At 36.9% G+C, this 25653-nt stretch overlaps 1 protein-coding gene across 1 annotated transcript in view; it reads left to right on the top strand.

Moving 5' to 3' along the window:
* LOC149806645 (uncharacterized) overlaps positions 1 to 23847 on the top strand; it is a 108964-nt gene extending 85117 nt beyond the window's left edge. Inside the window, exons 21-23 of the mRNA XM_089956069.1 lie at positions 1438 to 1613; positions 2601 to 2691; positions 19150 to 23847. Of these exons, the coding sequence (XP_089812195.1) occupies positions 1438 to 1613; positions 2601 to 2691; positions 19150 to 19271 (389 nt within the window). The 3' untranslated portion in view covers positions 19272 to 23847. The remainder of the gene's footprint in view (positions 1 to 1437; positions 1614 to 2600; positions 2692 to 19149) is intronic.
* Positions 23848 to 25653: the final 1806 nt, after the last annotated feature.

Here is a 25653-nt window from a genome sequence, read left to right as displayed (position 1 = left end):
GTTTAATTAGAATAATACAATCATTGCAGATTGAATAGGATTGTCTAGTTTGGAAATGCTACTTTCACCTGATTATAGCAGTGCCTTGTAATAGTTGGTCATCACAACGTGAAAATGGTGAATACCAAAAACATTTCCAATATAAAAACATGTCTGTATAGTTAGATCCTGTGTTAATTTAGATCTGTTAATGCTAAAGTGAATCCATCAGACTTTATTTTCTGAATTAAGCATTGGTTGAAGGTTTAGATGTACAATAGTCTATATACTTGTGAACAGAATACTGGACTTAACTGTTTAAACTTAGAAACTCCTATCCATATTTGATAAAATAGTTGCTGTAACTGAAACATGTACACAGGTATTGGAACTAATATTAAAATGCATAATGTAACAGGTGTGAAATTACCATGTGGTTTCTATAAAACAGTATGTTTCTCTACCAGGGAACTATTCCTGTCCTGGAAGCAGACCATTCAGTTACATTGGTAAAGAGGGTTTCCAAAAATATACCCTGAAGTCATTTTCAAACAGACATGAGAGAAAGTTTAAAATAACCCCTATATCAATGAGATTTAACATAAAAACTAACTATGGGTTTGTACTGACACACAGCAAGAGCAGAAAGTAGCAAGTATTTTTATTGTGATGGCAAACTCCTGGACCCCCAGCAACTAAAATGGTTCTGTTCCAAAGTCACTGTCCATGTAATTAAAATATGTCAGCTTGCCCCTGTTCATCTGATGAAGCTGATGTCTGGATTACTGCGGACATTTTAGGAAAATAAAAGGACTGTATCATTTTTTATGCATATTGATAACTTCATAGCTATAGAATGACATCAAAACTGGAATAAAAGACCAAATGTGGAAGCTAATGTTCTAAAGGTAAGATGCTCAGGATTGGGAATATGCTATGTGAGATTGCTTACAACTACTTCTAATTGATCAAAAATGTCCTGACATTCCTTGATTACTGAGATACTGTGAGACAATTTGCTTACAACAATGTTGTGCAGTTAGCAAGTCATTAATAATTTATACACCATTACTCTCTTGACTGATTGATTGATCAATCAAGAGTTCATTCATAAAAACTAATTGTTTGAAATTAAACAGGTCCAGTTCTATCATGAGTATGTGTCTAATTTTTAGAACTCCAGTGTCTGAAATTATTACTTTATTAGGTTCTTAAAATTTGTTAATATGAGTTTATTAATGATGGGTTTTAGTGTGCAGCTTTTTCAGAACAAGTAAAGCAAATTTGTTATACATGCTCCTGGTGTCTTAGGTTTCAGTTCTAGTTGTATCATCGTATTTAGTTATCTGTTGTCTATTAAAATGTACAGAGAGTAATGTACATTATTGTCTCATTCCATTTATGTTTGAATGTTTTTGGTTGATGCATATACCTTCTATATTATTTTATCACTGACAGAGTGTTTGGCCCCCAAAAGCATGTATGAATTTGTTGGTCCCAATGGTGACCCAGCAACAGAAGAGGACCCCTTTGTTCTGTCTATAATGCTTGACCAACCCTTTTTCAACATGGGGACACTCATCCTGCAACCTCTTGCAGAAAAGACAGAACAGTTAGTTACAGCATATGCAGTGGTAAGCCATTAAAATAAAGACTTGCATGTACACTGAATTCTTGCTTAAATAAGTTATTAGTAGCAAAACAGAAGTATCATTTTTGTTATCTCTGAAACTGAATACTTTTCTTTGTTATTGTTTTATCAGTTCTTTGTGTGAAATAGTGTATATTAAAACAGGCATCCCCACTTGTGTTTAGTACTGTAATCTGTGTTACGGAAGTTTCTTTTGTGTATTATATTTTGCTTGTCGAATCTCATTAAAAATTTTAAAGTTATTTATAGCAACTAACTGCATTAGATATTAACAATTTGTTGCATGGTCCTATTACCAATCTTTTTGTTGAAATTGAGTTTTACTTCACCTGCAAAGGTGATGATAAATACTAGGTTCAGCGTATTTTTCTGCATCACACTGCCATTTCAAAAAGATTTATAATATTTGTCTTAGTTTCTCCGTTGCTGTTCAGGGTAAAATTATGAGAATTTGAGAAGATGCATTCTGCTCTCTCATCATGATCATAGGTCACTCGTGATCATAGGTCACAAGATCCAACATTTTATGCTACACTGAGTATTGTTAATTATATGCTTAACTTTGGCATTATGCTTTTGTCTTTTTTGTGTCCGAGAATAGCTTTGCTGGCATTAACAAAACATCACTTGCACCTGTGGAACAGATTTAAACATGAAAATTAATCATCAGTGAAGTGCAGAATATAGGTCACTATGATTTCTATTCGAGTTGAAAGTTCAATTTTCATTGTGATCAATTCCTTTTTAAGTTTCCTAAATCTACCATGAATGTGCAATGCTGTCTTCTGACAGCTCTTGTTTTTAAATGAATTACTGTCTCCCAAAGAGTTGTCATCAGTCTTTGCATGTAAGTTTGTCAGGAGATATTGAAATGAGGTAAAGATGATGTGAATGATTTAGGTCATTAATTTTCAAAATCATTGTCTCTTTTATCTAGAATCAGTTTCTGTTATTTAGTCCTTTCTTTCAGTGTTTCACAATAAGAAGGGGAAAAATTTGTGTGAAGATTCATCGCACCAGCACAGTAATGGAGACTGGTGACAAATTCTTCATCCCAATAGGTAAAATCACTTTTTTTCCAAACAGAGAAATTCAAAGTTTTACATGTTCTGTAAATTACAAGATCTGCACAGTACATGAAATTTAAATGACATTTCATTCAGTAATGCTTATTTGTTATAGAAAATGAAGAAAGTTACCTGGAGTTGTCAACTTAAAGAAATAAATGAAATAGCAGTATTAATAGATGCATATAATTTTACCACTAAATTATATAGTAGAACTCTTGGTCTTTGAAGCAATTAAAGTTAGAAAAAGACCTGTACAATGGAATATGTCTTGAGGACTGCCGCTTCTGCCACCCATGGTCTCTCTGGGCAAGTTGTCAGAGGTCATTAAGATCCTGCATCAAGATACAGGAGCCTGATAGTAATCATCTTTGCTAGTCATGCATCTATCTTTCTGCCTTGCTGTTACCATGGTTCACACACGTCTTGAAAAACTTTAATCTGATTCCTGGTCTTCAAAAACCCTTAGAAAAAGTGGAAAAGTATTGGAAACATTCTTAGAGGACCAGGTTTGATTTGCCCTCTAAATGACCCTAAAATTGGTAAAGAATTTTTAAAAAATATACTATATAACAAATGTTAAAGTACAGACAAGAGTTCAAATTGGTACCCCTGTCTGATGTAATGGTAATGATGAAGATGTGACAGAAGGTAGTTGAACACTGAAAGATACAATTTTAGCCAGAAATATACCATTTTGGATGATATTTAACATAGAGTATATTACATCACCCACTGCTATAGTTGGTCCAGTGGTAGAAAATGCTAATGATGACATAATATGAAATAACCAAGTGGGGCCACAAATGTGCTTGATATTTAAAAGCAAAGATATTTTTTTCTTCATAGCTCTTAGAACATCAAGAAAGGATCACAAAACGAAAGAAATTTCTAAATTTCCAAAACAAAATTGACAAGAAAAGATAGTGAGTATTTAATCATAATTATGGTAACCTGTTGTTAGAATCAAATAACAGGCAAGAAACTTATAACTATCTGCTTTCTTTAACTGACTATCATATGAAGAGGTAGCCTTCAGAGATGGCAGAATAGGAAGACATAACTGTACAAGCACTGTCCCCTTGGCCAAAGTTTTTTTTTTTTAGTTTGGCATACTCTGAATTATCACAGGATCAGGTATGACTTGTGAAGGTTTTGGCTCATAAAATATGAGCAACATCCAAGAGCCTGGCCTTTGAACTTATTTTCTTAAATTGACATAGTTGAGTCAACTGGCTGGTATGCATTACTCTCTCCAGCTTTTATTTGCATGACATGGCCTCCAGAGTGAGAGAGCTGAATCTTGTTGGGCCGTTGATAGCTGTCCAGACAGTTATTATGCTATGGGAGCACAATCTCAGCCCCAGGCATGACCTTGTAACTTTCACTGGATTCACTTGGGAAACTTTTGAATGTAAGGCAATAGTCAGGTGTGGGATCCAGATGGGAAATCCCTTGCACCTGTATAATGGCATAATTTTTTGTTGTTCTAACTTCATTCAGCCATCCAGTAAAGCAGTCATATACTCCTACAGGGTGACATGAGTGGAAGATGGATGCTCAAGCATGTCCTCTCCCTCTCACTTGTTATAATAATGTTAATATGATTGGGTAATGTATCTGACAAAGAAAGAAAATTTTGTAGTAAATTATGTTTCTCCAAAAATACTTACAATACCACCAATCCCTCCCACCCCTCTCTGCACATGCGAGCATCCTGTTATAGGTTTTGCTTAAGCATAAACTAATATCATCTATGATATGGGTGGCCACCAAATGAGAACAATAGGATTTAATCTGTAATAGTTACTTCCCTTCATCTATATGGTAAATAGAAGATGTTTTCCATATTTCAGGGAGAGCTGGATTTGGGGTAGGAGAAAGTAATTTCCTAATATTAATGTGTGCAGCTAATTATTTTCAGAGAAACTTAATTTACTATATAAAAAAATTCTTTCCTGTCTGTCTGCTCATTCATCCTATCTTTATCCACATGTTGTTTGTGTTTGTCTGCCATTATGAACAACTGGCTGTTGGTCTCAAAAAAGTTGACTGTTTATATCGTGAAATAGTTTTTGTTTAGACGGAAGATGTATTAAAAATGAATTTACCATGAAAGTTTGATTTCCTTTCAAATCTGCTCCCATTTTGCACTTTAAAGGAGGATTTTTATATTCAATTAAAAGTGGATTAATACAGTGCCTAGTACTACCATTTTATGGTATGTCATGTCCTCAGTCCAAGCATACTGTTTCCGCCTCCAATAAGTAATTGGAGGGCTAGAAAAGAATAGAACATAAACCCAGTCAGTGGTTCCCCATAAGTTAGTTTTACCCACCTACCCCAGCAAAATAAACTAGTGCATTTTGCATGAGTTGTGGCCCCTGATTGACCAACCTCCTGTATCTGCATTTAATAGCAGCAATAGCTTACCCATAGCTCTTGTTTAGCTTTCTTTTTTGTGATGAACAAAATGTACCATCCATTTGATGTGCACACCATCTCCCTTAGAGTGAAGAATTGTCAGTATGATGCAGTTCCTTGAGGAGCTCGTTTGTCCATGCTAAGTTATGTGCATAACAAGCACAGCTAGCTTATCTTTTTCAAAGACGTTGATGTGATCAGACGTATGCCAAAACACCAGAGAAAAATTGCCTGGTGCAGTGTTTTTTCTAACCACAAATGCGACCTGGCCTGTCAGTAATTATATCTAATGGTGTTACGTTATCCATTGGTTTTTATTCCCAAATATTTAAGTGGTAACCTTTGGACTTGGGGTGACTTTGTGTACACTTACTGTCATTTTATATCTAGGTCAACGTTAGAAATATTTGAATTTATTTGCTATATTAAGGAATAATGTCAACTCAGTCTGGAAAAGTGTGGCCACAAGAAATCTTCCTGGGACACTCATCCAAATGTACAAGGAAAAATCGTTGTACATTTTGTAAATCATGGTCAGCAGAAAGCTGGAATCAGAGAAAGAAGAAACTTCATTCTCCTTCTTCCTCAGAATTTTCTGGCTTCTCTGTTACTGAAAATAAGGGGTCTTCTGACCAGAAAACCGATCCCAGCACATTGCTACATTCCTTGAAGGAAATTCAGCAACCATGTAGCAGTATGTTGCTGCCTCCCATTGTGGAGGAGATGCACCACTCATGGCATGTCACTGCCTCCCATTGAGGAAGAGATGCACTGCCTATATGATAGTATGCTGCTACTGCCACCACCCTGTCAGAGGTAGTGTGTCACACCCTACCATGGGGACGGATCAGCACCACACCTTCCTTAGTGATGCATCAGTTGATGATCCTGTACTCTCAAATCATCACACTAAGGCCTCATGGTATGGGGATAGGTTTTGGACTGAGTTCCCCATTCTCCACCCTCTGCAACCTCATTATGAACATTGGGAGTCCAACCAGCTGGCTCAGACTACGATAGGGGATTGAATCAGTATTCCCCCTTTTCCTGTTGTTCCTATGAATCCTATGATGTGGGGCCCTCCACCTCAGGGGCCTTGGTTATGTATGCCCCTGTGGGCTCATAGATCTTGCCCTAATAATAATAATGATAATAAGGACTTTGTATAACGCCTAATCTTTAAAAGCTCTAAGCTCTTTACAACATCAGACAACATCTATAAGATAAAAAACATATAATGATATGATTACAAACACAAACACCATGCAATTAGAAAACAGAGAAAAAACATGCTGTGAATATTTAAGGTAGGAAACATTATTAGGTCTTTAAGTTTGTTCTTGCAGTCGAAATAAAGGAGTTTTGAGAGCACTCTTGAATGTGATCACTGTGTCTTTGTGTCTAAGTTCAGTGGGCAATTCATTCCACGTTGCTGGGCCCTGGTATGCAAAAGAATGCTGTACATATGACTTTGTTTTCATAGTGGGAATAATGAGTATATGGTTGTCAGAAGAGGAGCATAAGTATCTTGCTGGTGTGTACACATGGATGAGGTCGGATAGGTATGATGGATTAGAGTCCGACAGTGAAAAGTAGCACAGAGAACAAATTTTATGTTTGATTCAGATCGAATGGATAGCCAGTGTAGGGTACAGAGTAGTGGGGAGGTCTGCTCTGATTGTGGTACTCTAAGTATGATCTGAGCAGCTGTGTTTTAAACTTTTTGGAGTAGATATTGAGATGAACCAGACAGAATTGAGTTACAATAGTCCAGTCATGAAAGTACTAATGAACACACAAGTGTTTTAGTGGCATCAGCTGAAAGATATTTGCGAATGGAGCTGATGCATCTCAGCTCAAGATATGCAGCCTTGCATATGTTCATGACATGTTGGTGCAATGTGAGAGTACTGTCCAGAGTAACACCTAGGTTTCGTACTGATTGTGTGAATTTAATGTTGGTGTTGCTGATATTTATTGTTTGAGGTAAAGGATGTGAATGAGAAAGTCTTTGTGTTGTAATCAGAATGGCCTCAGTTTTATCATCATTCATCTGCAGCTTGTTACATGTCATCGATGATTTCACATCAGAAATGCACCTCTCTACATCTTGGATGGTAGCATCAACTTCCTCTAGGTGGCTAGATTTGTATATTTGGTTGTCATCAGCGTACAATTGGTGAGACACTGGATAATGATCTATAACACTTGAGAGTGGCTGAGTGTATAGAATGAAGAGAACAGGTCCAAGAACAGACCCCTGTGGAACACCACAACATAGATCAACTGGGCTGGAGTGTATTCCATTTGCAGACACAATTTGTGTCCTGTTGACCAAGTAGGACTTGAACCACAGTAAGGCAGTATCATGAATGCCAAATACACACTGGAGACGGTGAAGTAATATATCATGGTCTGTTGTGTCAAATGTTGCAGACAAATCAAGGACGGTGAGGACTGTAATCTTTCCACTATCCAAAGCAGAGAGAATGTCATTAACTACTTTCAGAAGAGTAGTTTCAGTACTGTGGCAAGGGTGATATGTAGATTGTACATTGCTAAAAAGACTGTTTGAATTCAGATGAGGTACAAGCTGGGATAGAACAACCTTTTCTAAGATTTTTTTTATGAATGGGAGATTAGAAACTGGGTGGTAGTTCTTTAAATCGTTATGGTCTAGTGTTGGTTTCTTCAGCAGAGGCTTTACAATAGCAGTTTTGATTCCCATGATGAGAGAGAGGTATTAATAACATCAGTTAGTGAAGGCAATACTGGATCTAAGCACTCAAGCAGCAGTGATGTTGGAATTGGATCAAGTTCACATGACTTTGGTGCAGGATTGTATGTACAAAATCCATAGAGATAGGTTCAGATGCATCTAATGGTTGCCACTCAAATTCTGTATCCCAACTGTTTGGTGACAAGTCAATTGAAATTGTGGTATCATGCTTATCTCTAATGGTTTGTACTTTGTCACGGAAGAAATTTGCAAACATGTCCGGAAGGTCGACTGGAAAGAAGGTAGTTGAAAGTGGTGTAGATTTGTTCCTTGACATCAGCTTGTTAGTAATCTTGAAGAGCTCTTTGCAGCTGGAACATTCCATGATCATAGTAGTGTAGTTGGCTGATTTTGTTGCATGGACTATATTTGTGACATTCTTCTTAGCGGCTTCATAGATTTGCTTATGAATAGTGAGTCTGGTGGAAAGCCAAAGCCTTTCAGCTTTACGGCGGTCTCTTTTAGCAGTGCGAAGCTGGTCCCTAACACTGCTATACCATGGAGAACACTTTTGAATTGATACTCTGCACTTGGTAGCTGGTGCATGTTTGTGGAGCAATGAACACAGGCAGTTATCGAGTTGTTCTGGTGTAGGAGGTAAGCAGGTTGTTAGGTTTTCTTGGTTGTCATGCATTAGTTTGGTTCTATTTATCATACAGAGGTTTCTCTTAGTAGCTGATAAAGGTGGAGGGTTAGGGACTGATACGTCAAGATGGCATATAATGCAGAGGTGATCTGATGCAAGTTTATGGGATACCAGGGAGGACCGTAGAATGTTCTCATCAGGTCTATGAAGAATCCAGAATAACAGAGGCGATGCTGTGGCTCATGTCCAGTCATCACCTCAACATCTGGTGGAAACCATTTGGAAGGCTAGAGACATCACTTCTTCCAGGACTGACATGTTCTCATCTCTCTCCAGGGGCCCCGAGTGGCCGAGTGGTCTAAAGCGCTCTTCGTTACGGATCACTGCCATCTCACCTCTGCCTGCGTCGATTCGAGTCTAAGATTCAGCCAATGTGGGTATGTGAGAAAGCTTGCCAGTAGCTTCTCGTGGGTCGGTGGTTCTTTCCGGGGTTTTCCCAGGTTCTTCCTCCACCATTAATACTGGCCGCCATATATAGCCTATCGTGTGCTGAAAAATGGCGTTAAACCCCACAACAACAACAACAACAACAACAACATCTCTCTCCAGCTCTTGCCACTCCTTCAGCCCCTATTCACTGTGTTGCAGTATGGGACCTTGTACAGAGTATCCCAATGCCCTCTTCACCTCTTAGGGATTTAGTGATTCCTACACACTCTCCAGTGTCCTTGATGATGCTGTCTCCATTGTAGTCGACTCTAGTGACTTTGACATGGAGGATGCACCAGGAAGCCTGCTTTTATGCAGGCTCCTTCATCTTTGTTAATGTGGAAGAGGAGGTATGGTCTTTTGACAAGGCAATAAATGAAGTGTATTGCCTTTTACCTCTGGACTTGTGCCCAAAACCTGCTGCACAGTCCATAAAGATCCTTTCCGGTCTGGAAAAACTCTCGGGGGCTCAACCTTATAAAGACATCCTTCTTCTTCCTCATTCTTCTACGATTGAGGAAATTGCTGAGAGTTTTTAGACATACCAAAATACTAATCAACAGCTGTTGAGTGTGGACTGTTCCCTCCTTAATGTTGCGACTCTTGGTCTCTGCCATGTATCGGGAACTTTCAACAAAGTGACCCATGAAACCTCCCCAACATGATGCTAGTGCAGCCAAGGTGGGTATTTCAAATGGAGCCTGGGCACACCTTCGTTTGTATGCAGAACTTCTTCACATCCGCCATGATGTTGCTTTGGACTCTTCAAAGGTACTTCTTGATTACAAAAACAACATCCTTAGGGCTGCTCTGCTAGAAGCCAAGAGTTTGTTTGGATTCCTCATTCCTTCTGTGGCATTTCAGAACTTGTTGGATCATCAACATAGATCCTTCACATCCACACCTGTCCCATTGCAATCAGCCAGGAAGCATGTCAAAATGAATCACCCTCAAGGGCCATCTGCTAAGTCCTTCAAGCAGGCACATCCTCAGTCCAATATGCAACCTCAAAATGAGCCTCCTCCTTTTCATCTGTCTGGTTCTCAGAAACTGAAAAACAGACGTGGCTGACGAACCTGGAAAGGAAGAAGGCTGTTTCCACAACCCCCTTCTTTTCCCAAAGGAGGGGGTGGGTGACAGTCCTAGGGACTTGAACCCTCTCCTGCTGCACATTCCTCTCCAGGCATTCCCTTAGGTGCTCGCCTAGGCCTTTTTTCCAAGGCCTGGTCAAGCATCACGGAGAATGGTTGGGTCCTTTCTATAGTGAACGAGGGACACTGACTCCAGTTTCGGTAATAAATTCCTCTATCCATGACCCCCATCTTTCTTCACCAATCCAGTCTGGTGAAACTGAGGGAGGAAGTGCACATACTGTTTTTGTTGTTTTTATTTCACAGTCTCCTGTTTTTGTTTTTTCTCCTGTTGAATTTGCTTTTGTCTTGGTTGTTGTTGTTGTGCCTCTTTCTGTTGTTGTTTTGAGCTTAGTTTTTCTTCTTTTTTTTGTTGGATGTTTTCCTAATGTAATTGAGCCAATCATATTTCGCCATTGAAATGTGTGCTGTGTAGTGGACATTTTTTGAAAATGAGAGTTGCTTGTTTACAATATGTGCAGTGAAGAAGACAATGTCTAATTTTTCCATGGAAGAGGATTCCTAAAGTTGAATCAAAATAATGGTAAAAACTTACTTTTGCATCTGCCAGTGTTCTGTAATTAAAGAAGGGATGTATTGTAGAGTTCACAAACATAATATATGTAGCTCTTTTCACCGGTTGTCACATTAGCTCAGACTTCTCCCAGCAGGCAAAATTCACAAAAATCGCACGTTTCGGAGTCCGTACCTTCAGTTTAGTACAAAGCAGAATAGTCACTGATGGCTTGATGAATAGAAAAATACCTTGGGAGTAAAACAAGACATAGAATTTGGTTGTGTTCCTTTAAAGACGGAAAAAGCAGAAGGAAATCAAGGGTCATGGGTGGAACCAGGTTTATGGATGTTACGTACCTTCTCTCTTCTATAGTATGATAGAGAGGATCCTATGTCAGAACGGGTCATGGGGGTAATCTAAGGTGTTTTTGTCACTCTGTATGATTTTTTTTCCTTCAGATTGTTTTTTTTTCTTCTCAACATCAAGCTCGTGTCGAGCACTTGTGAATTTCATCTGATTAGGTTGATATTTCAAGACAAACTACATCTTATGCAGTGTTTTTCATTGGAGCTATCGAATCACAAGGTACATTAATGCGGGAAAATGAAGGTCATGGGAAACAAAAGTTGGTTGTTATAATAAGGCACCAAAATGTATGAAGTGCCATAGCAGACAAAAGCTGGTCCAATCGGAAGGCTGCCAGGTTAGTGTTGTGACCTTCATGATAAAAAAAAAAAGGTCGATAAGAGGGGAGCACACTTTGGGAATATGAACAGATTGGTTCATTTGATAACCTTAATTTGTGATCATGCAGTAGATTGAGCGGATGAATCTAAAAGTAATAAAACCCACAAAAAAGGTCAGCACTTGACCTAGTGGATGGAAAGAGGCAAAAAAAAATAAGGGTGTGGAGTGTGAGAGAGAGACATCAAATAACTACTGTTCAGTTGAACAAAATCTATTTTTTGGTCTGAATAAGTCTAATGTATTATTTAAAAAAAACATGAAAAAAGAACACATTCAGTTATTTTACTAATAGCCACACACACACACCCCATAATTGTATGTATGTATGTAGGCATGTATCTGTATCTATATATGTAAGCATGTATCTGTGTGTGTATGTATGTATGTATGTATGTATGTATGTATGTATTTATGTATACAAATATATTGACAGATATACATTCAAGTCCACCACACCCTAGGTAGACTAACCGCTCCGGTGGCCTAGTGGTTAGAGCGTACACCCACCTCGGATGCAGGAGATCGTGGGTTCGATCCCCGCCCGAGTCATACCAAAGACTTACAAAAATGGTACTAACAGCTACCTTGCTTGGCGTTCAGCATTAAGAGATTAGTGTTAGGACTGGTCGGCCTGGTATCAGGATAATGTGATTGGGTGGGATATCATGCTACATGTCTGTGGAATGATGCCCCAGTGCTAGACATCTCTTTAAACTGTCACACTGCAGACATCGTAGCGATTAAAAAAAATTGTTAAAGCTACATTAAAATCCAAATCACACACACACATACAAATATATTTGTAGAGCAGTGATTTTTACAAAATGAGTGCTTGAATTTTCATATTATATATGTTTAGCTAAAGACATTTCAGGCAGTGGCAGCAGCGTTGAAAAAAATGGCTAAAAAATGGCTTTAATGTCATTTTCTCCCCCATTTGAACAGCTGTCTTGAAGTACCACTCACTGACACATTGCATGCAGTCCATTCGTCCGAAATCTTCAGAAAACTGTCTATCGGAATGGCAATGATTTAGGAGGGCCAAGAAGAGGCAAAATAAAATCCTGGCCAAATGGTTAGAGCAATTGGCAAGTGCAAGATACCAGTAGATCGGGCTTGATGAGATGCATCTGAGAAATAAACTTATGACATTCGTCATGTCCATTCGTCCGTAATCTGAAGAAAACCCTCTTTTTTAACACCCCATCAACTGTTAATGACAAAATGTGCATTAGAAAAAGTTTTCTTCCTGACAGCTACATCTATTTAAAGTGCCCTATTTTAAAGTGTCATATGCCAAAAGATTGGGCTCAATGACATGCATCTGTTAGTGTAAACTGCGTTCTATTGGCTCTGTCCAATCGTCCGTGAGCTCCAGAAAACCAGTTCCAGTTGCGCTGAATCACACAAGTGTGAAGTTTGCTAAAATCAATTTTTCACCAAAACTATTCCACCCATTTTGAAATGCAACATACCAACAGATCAGTCTTGACAAGATGCCATTGAATTCGTCTTGTCTGTTTGTCCGTGCGACGAGGAAAAGGAACTTGTTCAGGACCATGTCAGAAGGGCGTGAAAAGGGATTAAATCGAGTCTTCTAGAAGATGCTTAGGTCTAGGGTTACGTGCCATATGTCACCAGATTGGCCTTGAGGAGATGCATGTGGCAGTGAAAATCCCATGAAAATCGGCTGGTCCGTTTGTCCGTACGGTCAAGAAAACCAACATGATTGTGTATATATATGTATGTATGTATGGGTATAGAAATAAAATCAAGCCATGATAAGATATAATTAAGACTATGGATAATATGTGTGTCAACATACTTATGTATATATGCAAAGAATTAGAAGAAGCCAGGATATTACACAATTTATATTTTATTGAACATGTCTATAATACACATATATATATATAAACAAACAATTACTGATCAAGATCTTTCCTTTATGAAACTAAAAGCCCATGAGGTTCAAGCTGTTGTTACCTCATAGGCCTACCTTAATCACTCCTCTATGGAGGACATCATGAAGGCAACATTTTGGCATTCCCATACTACCTTTTCCTACTTTTACCTCTGCTTGTTATCAGGACAGGCATCTTTTCTCTGGGTCCCATCGTTATGGCACAACATGTCGCCCAGAGAAATACCAACCTTCCATAACAAGAACCTCCCCACCAACGGTGAGTGTTTTCCATTTTCTGTTTTTTTTTAATCATTTTAACAGAGCACCAGCCATCTCTTTTTACTGACAAATTCAGCTAAACAAAAGCCATGAGTAAGCTATTGCTGCTATTAAAATGTAGTTTGTTTCAGGGGTAGAACTAATTTTAATTATGCAATACTTAGCCATGGCTATTGTCAAATGCCCTCCTCCCACCCCTATCTGATGTTCTAATATAACAGCCATCTATGCAAAAGATGAGCTAGCTGTGCTTGTTTTGCACATAGCAGAGACAAATGAGCTGCACGAGGAATTGCATCATACTGACAATTCTTCACTCTAAGGGAGGTTGTATGCACATCAAATAGATGGTACATTTTTTTCTTCACGAAAAAGAAAGCTAAACAATAGCCCTGGGTAAGTATTGCATAATTAAAATTAGTTTTGCACCCCCCAGAAAACTACATTTTAATGGTATAACCTTATTAATGAATCTTGCATGTCAGCCAATGATATAATGCTTCGTTATATTAATGAGACCTTTGATGAGTTTGATTTGAAGCATTCTTTATCTTTGTTTTGAAGAGTTATGGCCCCTAAATGTGCATATTCTCCAAACTTTGGTTTTCCAACAGATCTTACAGTTAAGGTACCCTCCCAAGCAAACTGGGGAGTGAAGCCCTTTGTGTTACTCCTACCTCAACTACTTAAAGATACATTATATAATATTTCTTTAATCTGAGCATGAAATATCTGGTCTTTCATGACATATAGTCCAACAGAACAGTGGTCTTTCAAGACAGATTTTACTGTAAAACTTTAGTATTGTGATCCACTGTATAATCAGTCTCTGGTAAGGTCATATTTATCTTAAATTACATGGTCATCTTAACTAATAACATCACTTGTGCATTGCAAAGATGGCTGCAGAAGAGGTTCATTTATAAACCATAGTTCTGTGTTAAGTAAAAATATATTTGTGTATTACTAGAAAGTAAGCTTTTATACAGCACCTATACATAGAATACTTCAAAACTGGGTATGAATTGACGTGTGGAAAAAGGGGTAGCCTTTTCAAATGTTGATGAGATCATGGGAATTTTTGTCAGGCTAAGATGATTTCATATTAGATATAGCCCCTCTTGATTTGAGACTCAGCAAGACCTCTATACACCTCTCCCTCGATAACTCGTGCACAACGGGGTCCACAAACATCGACCACACTATAAGCGAGGCGCGAGTTACCAAGGGACCTCCAAAAATTGAAAAAAAATCGCTTTGACATCGAGAAAACTGTAGGAGGGGAGGCAGCGTTAGGGAACTGGGCTGTTTAATGACTGAATCCTCATTTTACAATCAAATTGATAATAATTTTTAATAATACGCTTTTTCTAATGAAGTTGTTCGTTCTGTTTAAATAACATTTTTTTTCTTCCTCAAAAGATCCAACATATGAAAGATCGTTCCAACTGGTTTGAACAATCATGTGTACACGAAAAATATGTGTACTACATCACTGCTTTTTGTTTTCTTGATGAGTCTGGTTCCCATAGTGGTATTTAATATCTTGCCAAATCGGTAGTCCAAAATTTGGGAACTAGACTAACTGTTGATACACCACCAAACAAGATTCCTTTTTTTTCCTCAAAAACACGCGACATTTATTTTTGTGACACGTCTATGTCGAAACTCGATTTTTTATTGTTCAGTTAGTACAGTGTTAATGTCGTGACTTCATTGGAAGTAATAATGAAATTTCTTATCATCCCTGAAGATATCTCTAAATGCCCGTTCAAGAATTCTCTGAAACTCGCTTGCCCACAATGGTCCGGATCTGTCAAATCAAGCTCTTTATTTTACGAAGTATTCTTTTTGCTTTGCCCTGTTATCTTTGATCACAGTTAGGAAAGGGTCGGTTAATTTAAGGTAGTTTCTGTTACATACACAATAACATTTATTACAGTGTTTGATTGATCAAATGAAGTGAGTTCACCCGACATATGACCGAGGCCGCTAGATTTTAAGTTAGTCCAATTTTTGTGCCTTTTAACTTTTTTTGTATTCCACCTAAAGACATAATTAATATGATAATATAAAGGAGGCCAGCATTTAATTCAGTGCAACAATACAACAAATACTTCTGCAAGTCAGTTATCAAAACACTGTCGGCCCTTAATTATGTTCTCAGAGAAACGCTCGCGGACATAGCTGTTACGGTAGATTGACGCATTTTACATTTAATTACAAGAGGACACATTGCACTTATGATCATTACACTTAAAAAGAAGTAAAAGATGGAACTAGAACACAAATTTCAATTGATAAAAAAATTATTTAATTTGTATTTATTTATTAAAGTACTGCCTCCACTCGGTGTAAGTGACATTTTCATTGATCGAAACTTCCTTACATATCATTAATTGTAGTGTACTCGGAATGTCGTTTGGAAAGAAAATGTAAAAAATTGTATGAGTTATTTTTAAATTTGATATTTCATAGTGTTAAAATTTCCAGGTCCTCTCTACAGTTTTCAATGATAAAACGAGCAATACATCAAAGTTTCCGTTACCAATTTTGATCGTGATTTTCTTCAAGTTCAACAAATAGGGATAATTTTTTTGGGTATTTTCAGGTTTAAAAAATGGGATCCACACCAGACACCGCATTATAAGCGGGTTTGCGAGTTATCAGTGCACATGTTATGTAGGGAGTGGTGTATTATGTATTATCTATGTGTTCTCAGAGTCAACTTAGTTCACTATAAACCCAAGTGAGCTTATGGTATGGCCCTGCATACATCATGCATTGTCTGGCCATCAACAATTGCTTCTTTCCACTTCGGAATCCATATTTCTGATCCAATTTTGGTCAACTTTGAATTTGGGTTTATATATTCAAAATCTTGGATGCATTCAGTAATGAGTGAGATCGATGCATATTAATGAGGTGATTTTTAATCAAATTTGGACTATATACTTACTGATAAATCATTAAGATCTCAATAAAGTTAAATAAATGAGCAAGATGACAGATCCATACATACTTATGAGGTGATCTTGTATCAGTTTGACAGAGCCTTTTGTGAAAGTCATATTTCTGATATGAATTTGAAAGCAAGATTCATGCATATTAATGAGGTGATCTTAAACTTGTTACCACTCTATAAAGCCACATGTTTGATCTTGTTTTTATCAACCTTTAAATATAGGCTATTATGATAAAGATCTCACCTGAGTTCAATAATATGCAGGTTCCACATATATTAATGCGGTGATCCTCTGTGATTGGTAGGGTTTGTTACCATTCTAAAGTACAATTGATACAGGTCATGTAGGTGTTATATAGCAACTATTTCAGTAATGTTGTTGTTGTTATAAGGTTTAACGACATTTTTCAGCACATGATAGGCTATAGATGGCGGCCAGTATTAATGGTGGAGGAAGAACCCGGGAAACCCCGGAAAGAACCACCGACCCACGAGAAGCTACTGGCAAGCTTTCTTACATACCCACATTGGCTGAATCCGAGACTCGAACCCACGCAGACAGGTGAGATGGCTATGATCCGTAACGGAGAGCGCTTTAGACCACTCAGCCACTTGGGGCCCCTATTTCAGTAATGTGTAATGTTATAGAATTTGATGACACATGCCTTTAAATGGCAATTATTCACTTTATTTCAGTTCTTGTACATCCATGTTCTTTGAAAGGTCATCTACAAACCCCAAGAAATACATGTCAAAATGTTAAAGTACATTGACAGCTTTGATAAGGTCAACATAAAGGTTTGATCCAGTACAAACCAGCTTGAATGTCACATAACAGTGATGTGAGAGTGAAAGTTGCACACCGTGAAAAAAATGCCTACTACCCTGTTATTTGTCATGATTAGACTGGCTGGACTTCCTCTTTCCTAGAACAAATTTAGTACCTGGCCACCAAATCCATTGCGATCAATATTTTCCTCTGCTTTTTAAAATTATATTGAGGTACAGAGTATTAAACAATTATGATTAAATAGGCTTCGATTAAATATGTTAGTGTTAAATTTTAGAACAACTATTCATATTAAAGAAATGTGCCTACATGACGATGATGACATACACATTAGAGACTGTATGCTGTTTTGACCAGACTTGGTTGGTAGGCTTAAATCATTAAGGACATGGATGAAATACATTTATGAGCATGGTCCATTCAGCTTAATGAGATTATTTTGCATCTCATTGGCACAGCTTATCAACACTTTAGCAACTCAATTTCTGACCATATTTTTATCAGCTTATGTGATCAATGTATATATAGTGGGCTTTTTTTTTATTATGAACAAGATCTCCATATGTTAATGAGGTGATCTTGCATATGATTGGATGAGCTTCTTCCCACTGAAGAGACTGTATTTAGGCTAATATTGTCATGATTTTGGATCATTTTTATAATGAGTGAGACAAGTGCATATTTATGAGGTGATCTTGCATCTGGTATATAGATTTTCTTAACACTCTAGAGACTGTACTTTTGTTTGGATTTTGATCAAACTTGGTAAATAGACCTATGTAATCAAAATCTTCTCTGAATATGATTATGTGTGTAATATATGCATATTAATCATGTGGCCTTGCATCTAATTGGCTACACTTATCAACAATCTAGTAACTATATTTCTGACAAGGTGATGATAAAAAAAATTGTATTATCAAGATATTGGATGAGTTTGATTATGATCAACACATATTAATGAAGTAATCTTGTATCTGATTGGCAGAGCTTGTTACAACTCTGGAGACCAAATTCCACTCAGAGTTTGCTCCACCTTAAGCTTATATCATTGTCATTGACAGGTACTAAGTGAGAGAGTGCATATTGATGAGATAACTTGCATGTGTGTGTGTGTGTGTGTGTGATTTAGATTTTTAACGTAGCTTGAGCAATTTTTCAGTCATATCACTATGATGTCTGCAGTGTGGCAGTTTATAACTTGCATGTGATTGGTTGAGTTTGATATCACTCTTGATGAATATACTACATTTCTCATCCAATTTCTCGAAAACTTGCAGATAGTATTATATCATTAAGGTCTTTGATTGCAAGTAAGAGTCTGTTTTTACTATTTATATCTTAACCTTTACAAAGAACCTTTATCAGATTGAAAAAAGTAATGTTTGGGAGATAGTATACAGAGGATATGTTCTTGGTGAAATGAACGATGTCAGGCCCACTTGAACCTCTTGTTGTGACATCAAGGTTCTCAAAACCATTGACTGTGGTCCTGTTTGCTTTATAGCTTAATGGATGCATTAAAAATAATTATTCTGTGCAATATATATATAAATTTTTTGACAGATTGTTAGTTACTATTAGCTCGAAGATCTCAGATAAAATTTAATAATTAACCTTGTTACCCAAAATATTTGCAATATTACAAGATAGATAAAATTTCTGAATTACAAAAGCTGTTTTGTTCATTGCAGTAGGGCATTTAAGATAATTGGAAGAAAAACATACATTGTCTTGTCAAGCATGTTTCAAAAGTTTGAAAATCTTAGTTTTATTCTCTCTCTTTGACATAGTTCGAGTTTACATTAATTACTTGATCTCATTTTTTTTCTCTTTTCAGGCAATGTTTACAGTTTAAAAAACTTGCGTTCTGATTCAGCTACTTTGGATTTTGTTGTCTTCAAAGATAATGATGCTGCCAGTACATCAGTTTTTACTGGGACAGGAACACAAGACAGTTGATGAACAAATCAGAGATTTCATTCAGATCAACATTATCAGGCTTTAAGCCATTAGTTGGAGAGAGAGGGAGATCATTACACAACATAAAGTTATATTTGTTCCATACATTACTTTTAATTACTGTGTCTGCAGGTTGCTGCATTTTAGTTTTTGATCTGGTGACAATGAAATTGTATTCAGAGTGTTAAAGTTAAAAATCTGTAAATGTTATTGTAACATTTTGATAGTTATTGCCTCAGTAAATTATATATGTGAAATATATCTATCATTCTTTGTGATATTCAGTATTTATCTACTGTTAGTATATGATATTAAGGTACAGCCATTCTCATCAACTTTGTCATATACATGTTTTAAATGATGGAAAATTGTATGATTATATTGAAGGAGAAAAGATTGTACATTTATTTTTTAATTTTCACACAGTTAGACAAGATTGCTGCTGTAGATTATATAAAAGTTTATCCCCTTTTTTGGTTCAAATTGTCTTTCTCTAATTGTAAATTTGAATGCAGAGAAGGAGCATTTCCAATTATGCGACCTGGTCCCATTTTCACCAGTATAAGTCTTGAAGTTAAGACAGGCATTTGATTGGTTGATTTTAAGTCAGATTTTATTTTAGCCAATCAGCTTGTTTGATTCTAGACTTAAAACTAAGTCCATGCTTAAGTTCTGTTGATGAAATTCAGGCTAAGTTTTGTTTGTACTGATGCATTAAAGAAGATTTGTCTCCCAGATTGATGCATTAACATTTTAAGAGCATGGTTGTTATTTAAGAAAGAGGTAGTCAAGCAAAATAGGCATGTTCTGAGCAATCTCGTATCCCAGTCTTAATACCAAACAGCTGTTATCAGAGATTTCACTAGGGTTGTGTAATTACACCAGAGTATCTTCAGGACTTATTCAGGCCTTTTCAACACAATACCAGTTGAGATAAATATCAGATGGAAACCTTCTAGCACCAAAACCAAGAACAGAGCAGTTTAAAAAGAGTTTCCAATACTCTGGTACAGTTCTGTAGAATAAGCTTCGACTACATGTAAAATCTGCTGAAAATATTAGAGTATATAAGAAGAGATATCATGAGCATGTATGTGTTTCTAATAGATAATGGAATTTTGTATTTTAATACTAAACATGTTAAAATAAACAGTAATTATTGCTCTCTTCATATAATGTGCATTGTTATACTATAAATAAGAGGGCCTCAAGGGAGAATAGTCCTTGACTAATGAGTCACCCTCTATAAATAAAGCATTATTATTATTATTATTATTACCGGTATAATGATATTTTACTGGCAAGAGTGGGGAAAGTCTGTACATGGCCATATTTAACTGGTACAGATGTTAATCAATCAGTCTGATCAAACAGAGAGTATCAGTTGCCATAAAGTTATATTGTAAACTATACTTTAGAAATTGAAAATGAAGTGAAGTAGTTTCTAACCTTTACAAGAGCTGCATTGATGATTGACAATATCACAACAGTTTTGTTTTATTCAGGGGCAGATTTTTTTTCAGTAAAAAAAGCCAGCATATACTGGTGTAAGAGAATCACTGTCATGCATCTTGAAGTATGATATACCTGAACTGAATTTTAAATAAACATAGCCCTCACCAAAATTTTAAGCAACATTCTCCATTATTTGAATATGGAGCAGCCATTCATTAGTTTGAAAGATATTGGTCTCGTGGAAATAAAGCATGGCATATGATGAAATTGGCTAACCATGACACTGCCTGCTCTGAACTGAATGAGAAGTTTACAAATTATGACAATTACTGCTGTTCATCTTTTACATTCAGAGCTTAATGGAGTATGTAAACATTTTGCATGTATGATCTTGACATGTAAATGGAATCCAAGGGAAATAACTGTTCATATCAGAAAGAAACAATGATAAAATAATTCAGCATATTCAAGGCTGGGTTAACGGGAATCAATGAGGCCAAGGAGTTAAAAATTATTAGTTTTAAAAAAGAAATATTTAAGTCTTTATGAACAGTAATATTAGCTTAGTTTACTCAGTGAAAAATAAGAATTAGTGGGAATTTATTTTATTGCTTTAAATGTTGATGAATGGGGTCAGGTTACATGTTCTAACGATGTAGAATAAGCCTTTCTACTACAGTTGATGAGATGGATAGTAGTATAGTAGTACTAAATTAATATGGTTTCGCAGTCATCTTTAAGCGTATATGATTCGGGGGTGGGGAGAGATAAACAAAGATTGACAGAAATTAGATGAGTATTTTACTAATATGAAAACACAAGACAATAGCTAAAACTGTAAAACATCATGTCTTTCTTTATCAATACAGCAGTAATTAATTGAGAAGGGAAATCAAATTTTTGAATATTTTTTATTGATATAAAGCATTTTATGTCTTAGTATATGTTTAGAACAAGTCAAATAAGCAGATATTAACATTCACTGAAAAATTAGATTATCATTATAACAAATTATTTGTATTTAATATCAGCAACACATTACCTGTCAGTATTGCATAGTTTGTTATTCCAGAATGATAATTACCCATGTCCTTCAGTATGAATTGATCCTCCCATGGATGAACATCCATGAGAGTTCTCGAAAGAATAATTAACATAATATAGGCCCAGTCTCTGTCCAGGACACTTGTGCATCCATTGTAGTCTTAATATTTTATAGGAAACCATTTGCAGTTGTATTTTTGCTCTGTGAATTGTGCCTTTACCAGCATTAAATCATGCATCAGACAAACGAATACATGTTTCTAGTTCGTTAACTCAGGTACTCTGGTCCCTAATTTCTTGTTCAATTATTAAGATAATTAAGTTTTTCCAGAGTATTGTTTTCAGCGATCTCTGCAGTGCCTGCTTAATCTCTCTCACCCTTCCATGTGGTGTGTGGATGTTACGTATTTCATTTCCACTTATCGTGTTTTATTCAGTCACTGCGGTAGATGTCTGCTCCCTTCATTGCTGAAACTGAAACGTACTTATCAGACATTTATATTTTTTTGTTCCCCATTTATATTGTACATTGAGTTAGTCTCGCATAAGGACGGTATCCCTCATCTTTTTGATTAATTAATTATTTTTCTTGTTGCTTTTATTTTTATTGTCATTAGAACTTCCTGACAGGAATTTACTATTGTAAATTTTGCATCACAGCGAGTCTTCTAGCAGCTTTGTTTTATAAATCTAGCTCATTAATTTTGCCAGTTTCTTCCATTTAGTAAGAGCAACACTATATTCATTAAAGAGCAACTAGATTTGTTTCCATTGATTGTACACCTTTCCTTCAACTCTTTATGAACCCTTCAGTAGACAAGTTGTTAGTCCATTTGCAGGTTTATAAATGGCGTAGTTACATGTCAGACACCACTCATCTATGCAATTTGTTTTGCATACAATACATTACATGACATTGTGCTTCTCATGTTTTTCATTTTTCATTAGTACTGTAATCTGAAAGTGGTGTTATTACAGGTCTCACACCATTCATCATTATTATATTCATACAATATAGTACATGGCATTGTAAGTACTCTCGTGTCATATCTTTTGCATTGTTTATTTGTTTGTTTTCAATCTCTGAAGGAAATGTCTAAGCAAAGTGGGGCGAAATGCAGGCACAAGAAGACCCAATGTGATTCCCACACATGTACCTTATGTACATAGGCTGCAGACAGACAGAAGGATTTAGGTGTGGGACCTTTCTAAGAGCTATTGAACATATAAAGGAAGGAGGAAATGACCTTCCTCTTCACCTCACATTCTTATCCTGTCTCCTGGGCCCAAGAAAGAAAACTTGAACCTGTTATTTAGGTTCAGTCTCTTCAGAGAAGTACAAGGCCAAAAGACACACGGGGTCCTGGTTCTCTTCCAAGTGAAAAATCACCAGGATGGAGAGTAAGGTATGCCACCAGGGAGGGAGGAGCAATTCACTCTCCTAACCCACTGGGCAGAAAGTGAGGAACACCCTCCCATGAAGGAAATACAGTAGACCCCCTCTTATAAGGCCACCCCTATTGCAGCAGGGAAATGGCCTTATAATGAGGGTGGCCTTTCTAGAGGGGGATAACAAATGCGAATAGTAAATACATATGAAGAAAGTCACAAGTACATTTAATTCTAAAACATTTAATATTTTCATTAAAAAATCACATGCATGTTGTGAAATAAATGTAAAACAAACTGTTTCATCATTTTCAAAAGAATGTTATGAATAATCTTTGATATAGTTTTAAAACTGTCTTTATAATTATGTTACAAATCACATCATCTGTCACTTTGTGGGTAAGAGTCTAAAACCAAACCAGTCTCGTCACAATTAAAAATATCCTTGCTGTCATATCCCATGCATATGTCGTTTAGTCTTTTGTTTCAGTCTTCATTATTAACATCAGCTGATTCTCCACTAAGGACAGAACACTTAATATTGTGTCGCACTTGAAATCTATGCAACCATCCGTTACTTGCGGTAAAGTCATCATATCCCAATTCAACTGACAAAATTGTTGCTTTTTCTTGTCATTCAAATCAGGATACAAACAACTCATGGCTCAAACAATCTTCCATTCTCCGGCCATTTCACCTTCCCATGTCTGCAGAATTGTTTCCTTATCTTTCACGATATTGTTATCTGAGTCTTTCCGACATTAATTTTCTGTAAGGATCCTCGACCTCCCCCCACCCAAACACCTCTCGGTCAGTTGAATTAATTTCACTTTCTCTTCTAAACTGAAAAGTTTTCTTTTCCTCGATGACATGTTGATCTTTTTGCAGTAAGTTATTTATGTTGTCAACTACAATACCGATAAAACAATTTTTTATGCATCTAAACAAATTGCCATGTGTTTATAAAGGAAGTGATCTTGTCACGTGATTCATTAGTCGCAGTCTGGTACCCTAGTTTTTAAATATATTTTTTACACTAAGTGAGAGAAGCCAAAACGGCTTCGATATGTACCATTGACATCACGCAGATTTGACCTCGCGGCCATTAGGATTTGTAATTTTGACAATTTTTGTCAGTTGTAATAGCCACTAATTATCAAAGTCAACAAGCTCAACATCTTACTAAGGGAAGCCATAATTTTCCTGCTGACTTGTGTATTGTACATCGATACTGCCACTTCTCAGCTGTTACTACTGTTCAATAATTGTAATCTTAACAATTATCAGTGACTAAACCGGACATCTTATGATAACACAGCAGTAACACAAATTGGATTACATGTACTTACCCATTTGTATGCATTTAAAATTTGAGTCTTTCTTGGCTTTATGGAATAAATGTGGCTTCTTGTGAGGCATAAATGATATAATATTAACATTAGTGGTACATGTACTTTAGTCAACACTTCTTTCAATAATGAAAACCTGATATCGGGAAACATAAATCAGATTACTTAACACACGTTATGAATAAAATACTGGTTCTGGATACATAATAAAACTTGTGAGGGGTAAATTTTATATTATTGTACCAATATGCTGGCCACTGGTCGCGTTAGGTGGGTGGCCTTTTGATAGGGGTACTTTTGAACATAAACTTGTCGGTGCCAACGGATTCTGGCTGCAAGGATCGGGTGGCCGCTGGTCAGGGGGACCGTTCAACAGGGGGACTACTGTAGCAGTGCCCTTTCAAACCAAAGGGAGAATAATGAAACTTCCCACCATCCCACATGAGGGCTGATCAGCACCCTTTCCAAGTCTTAGCTCAGTGGCTTGATAAAGTGAGTCATGTGCCCCTCACCACTCGCCCACCCCACAAGGGGTATGCAGCACCCTCTCAGAGCATGTAGCCCTGAGGCAACTCGCAGATTGAGACTCCCTGGTATAGTAGGGCTACAATTGTTCATATTTGTTTCTGAGGAGGGATCCTGCTACAGATCTGTGTCACCTGAGCAAAGTGGTCAGACTGAGCACCATCAGAATTTACATGTGACTAGTCATGGGATCCCCATTGGTACAGCAACAAAGATAAGGGTTAAAAGACACACACACTTTTGCCAGGCTACTGGTACACCCTGTTGGGGTTTGAGAGGTGTACAAACATTCAGTCTGGGAAAAGGATCGTATCAGCGTCCCCCTTATCCCCTATTCCTGTAGAATCCTTATGTTATGTTAGATCATTCCTTTCAGGGAAGCGACTTATCCTTCTCTCTCATTTCACCATGGATTTCAGGTCCCTGGCATCAAGGTGGAGTTGATGTTGCTAGCTCCATGGGATGAAGGCTTTGCCCTATCCAAGGTCTCCATCACACCTAAAAGACAATTGTCCCTCACAGTGAGACAAGGTGGAACAAAATTCTTGCTACCTCACCACAGGAACAAGATGAAGACCTCGTGTCAGTCCAGGTGGACATGAAGGAGTTTGGTTCACTGC

This window comes from Sinohyriopsis cumingii, chromosome 1, assembly GCF_028554795.1.
Source record: "Sinohyriopsis cumingii isolate HCF-2022 chromosome 1, ASM2855479v2, whole genome shotgun sequence".
Taxonomy (NCBI): Eukaryota; Metazoa; Mollusca; class Bivalvia; order Unionida; family Unionidae; genus Sinohyriopsis; species Sinohyriopsis cumingii.
The sequence above is the reverse complement of the archived record's forward strand: the minus strand, read 5'-3'. Positions and strand labels throughout refer to the sequence as shown.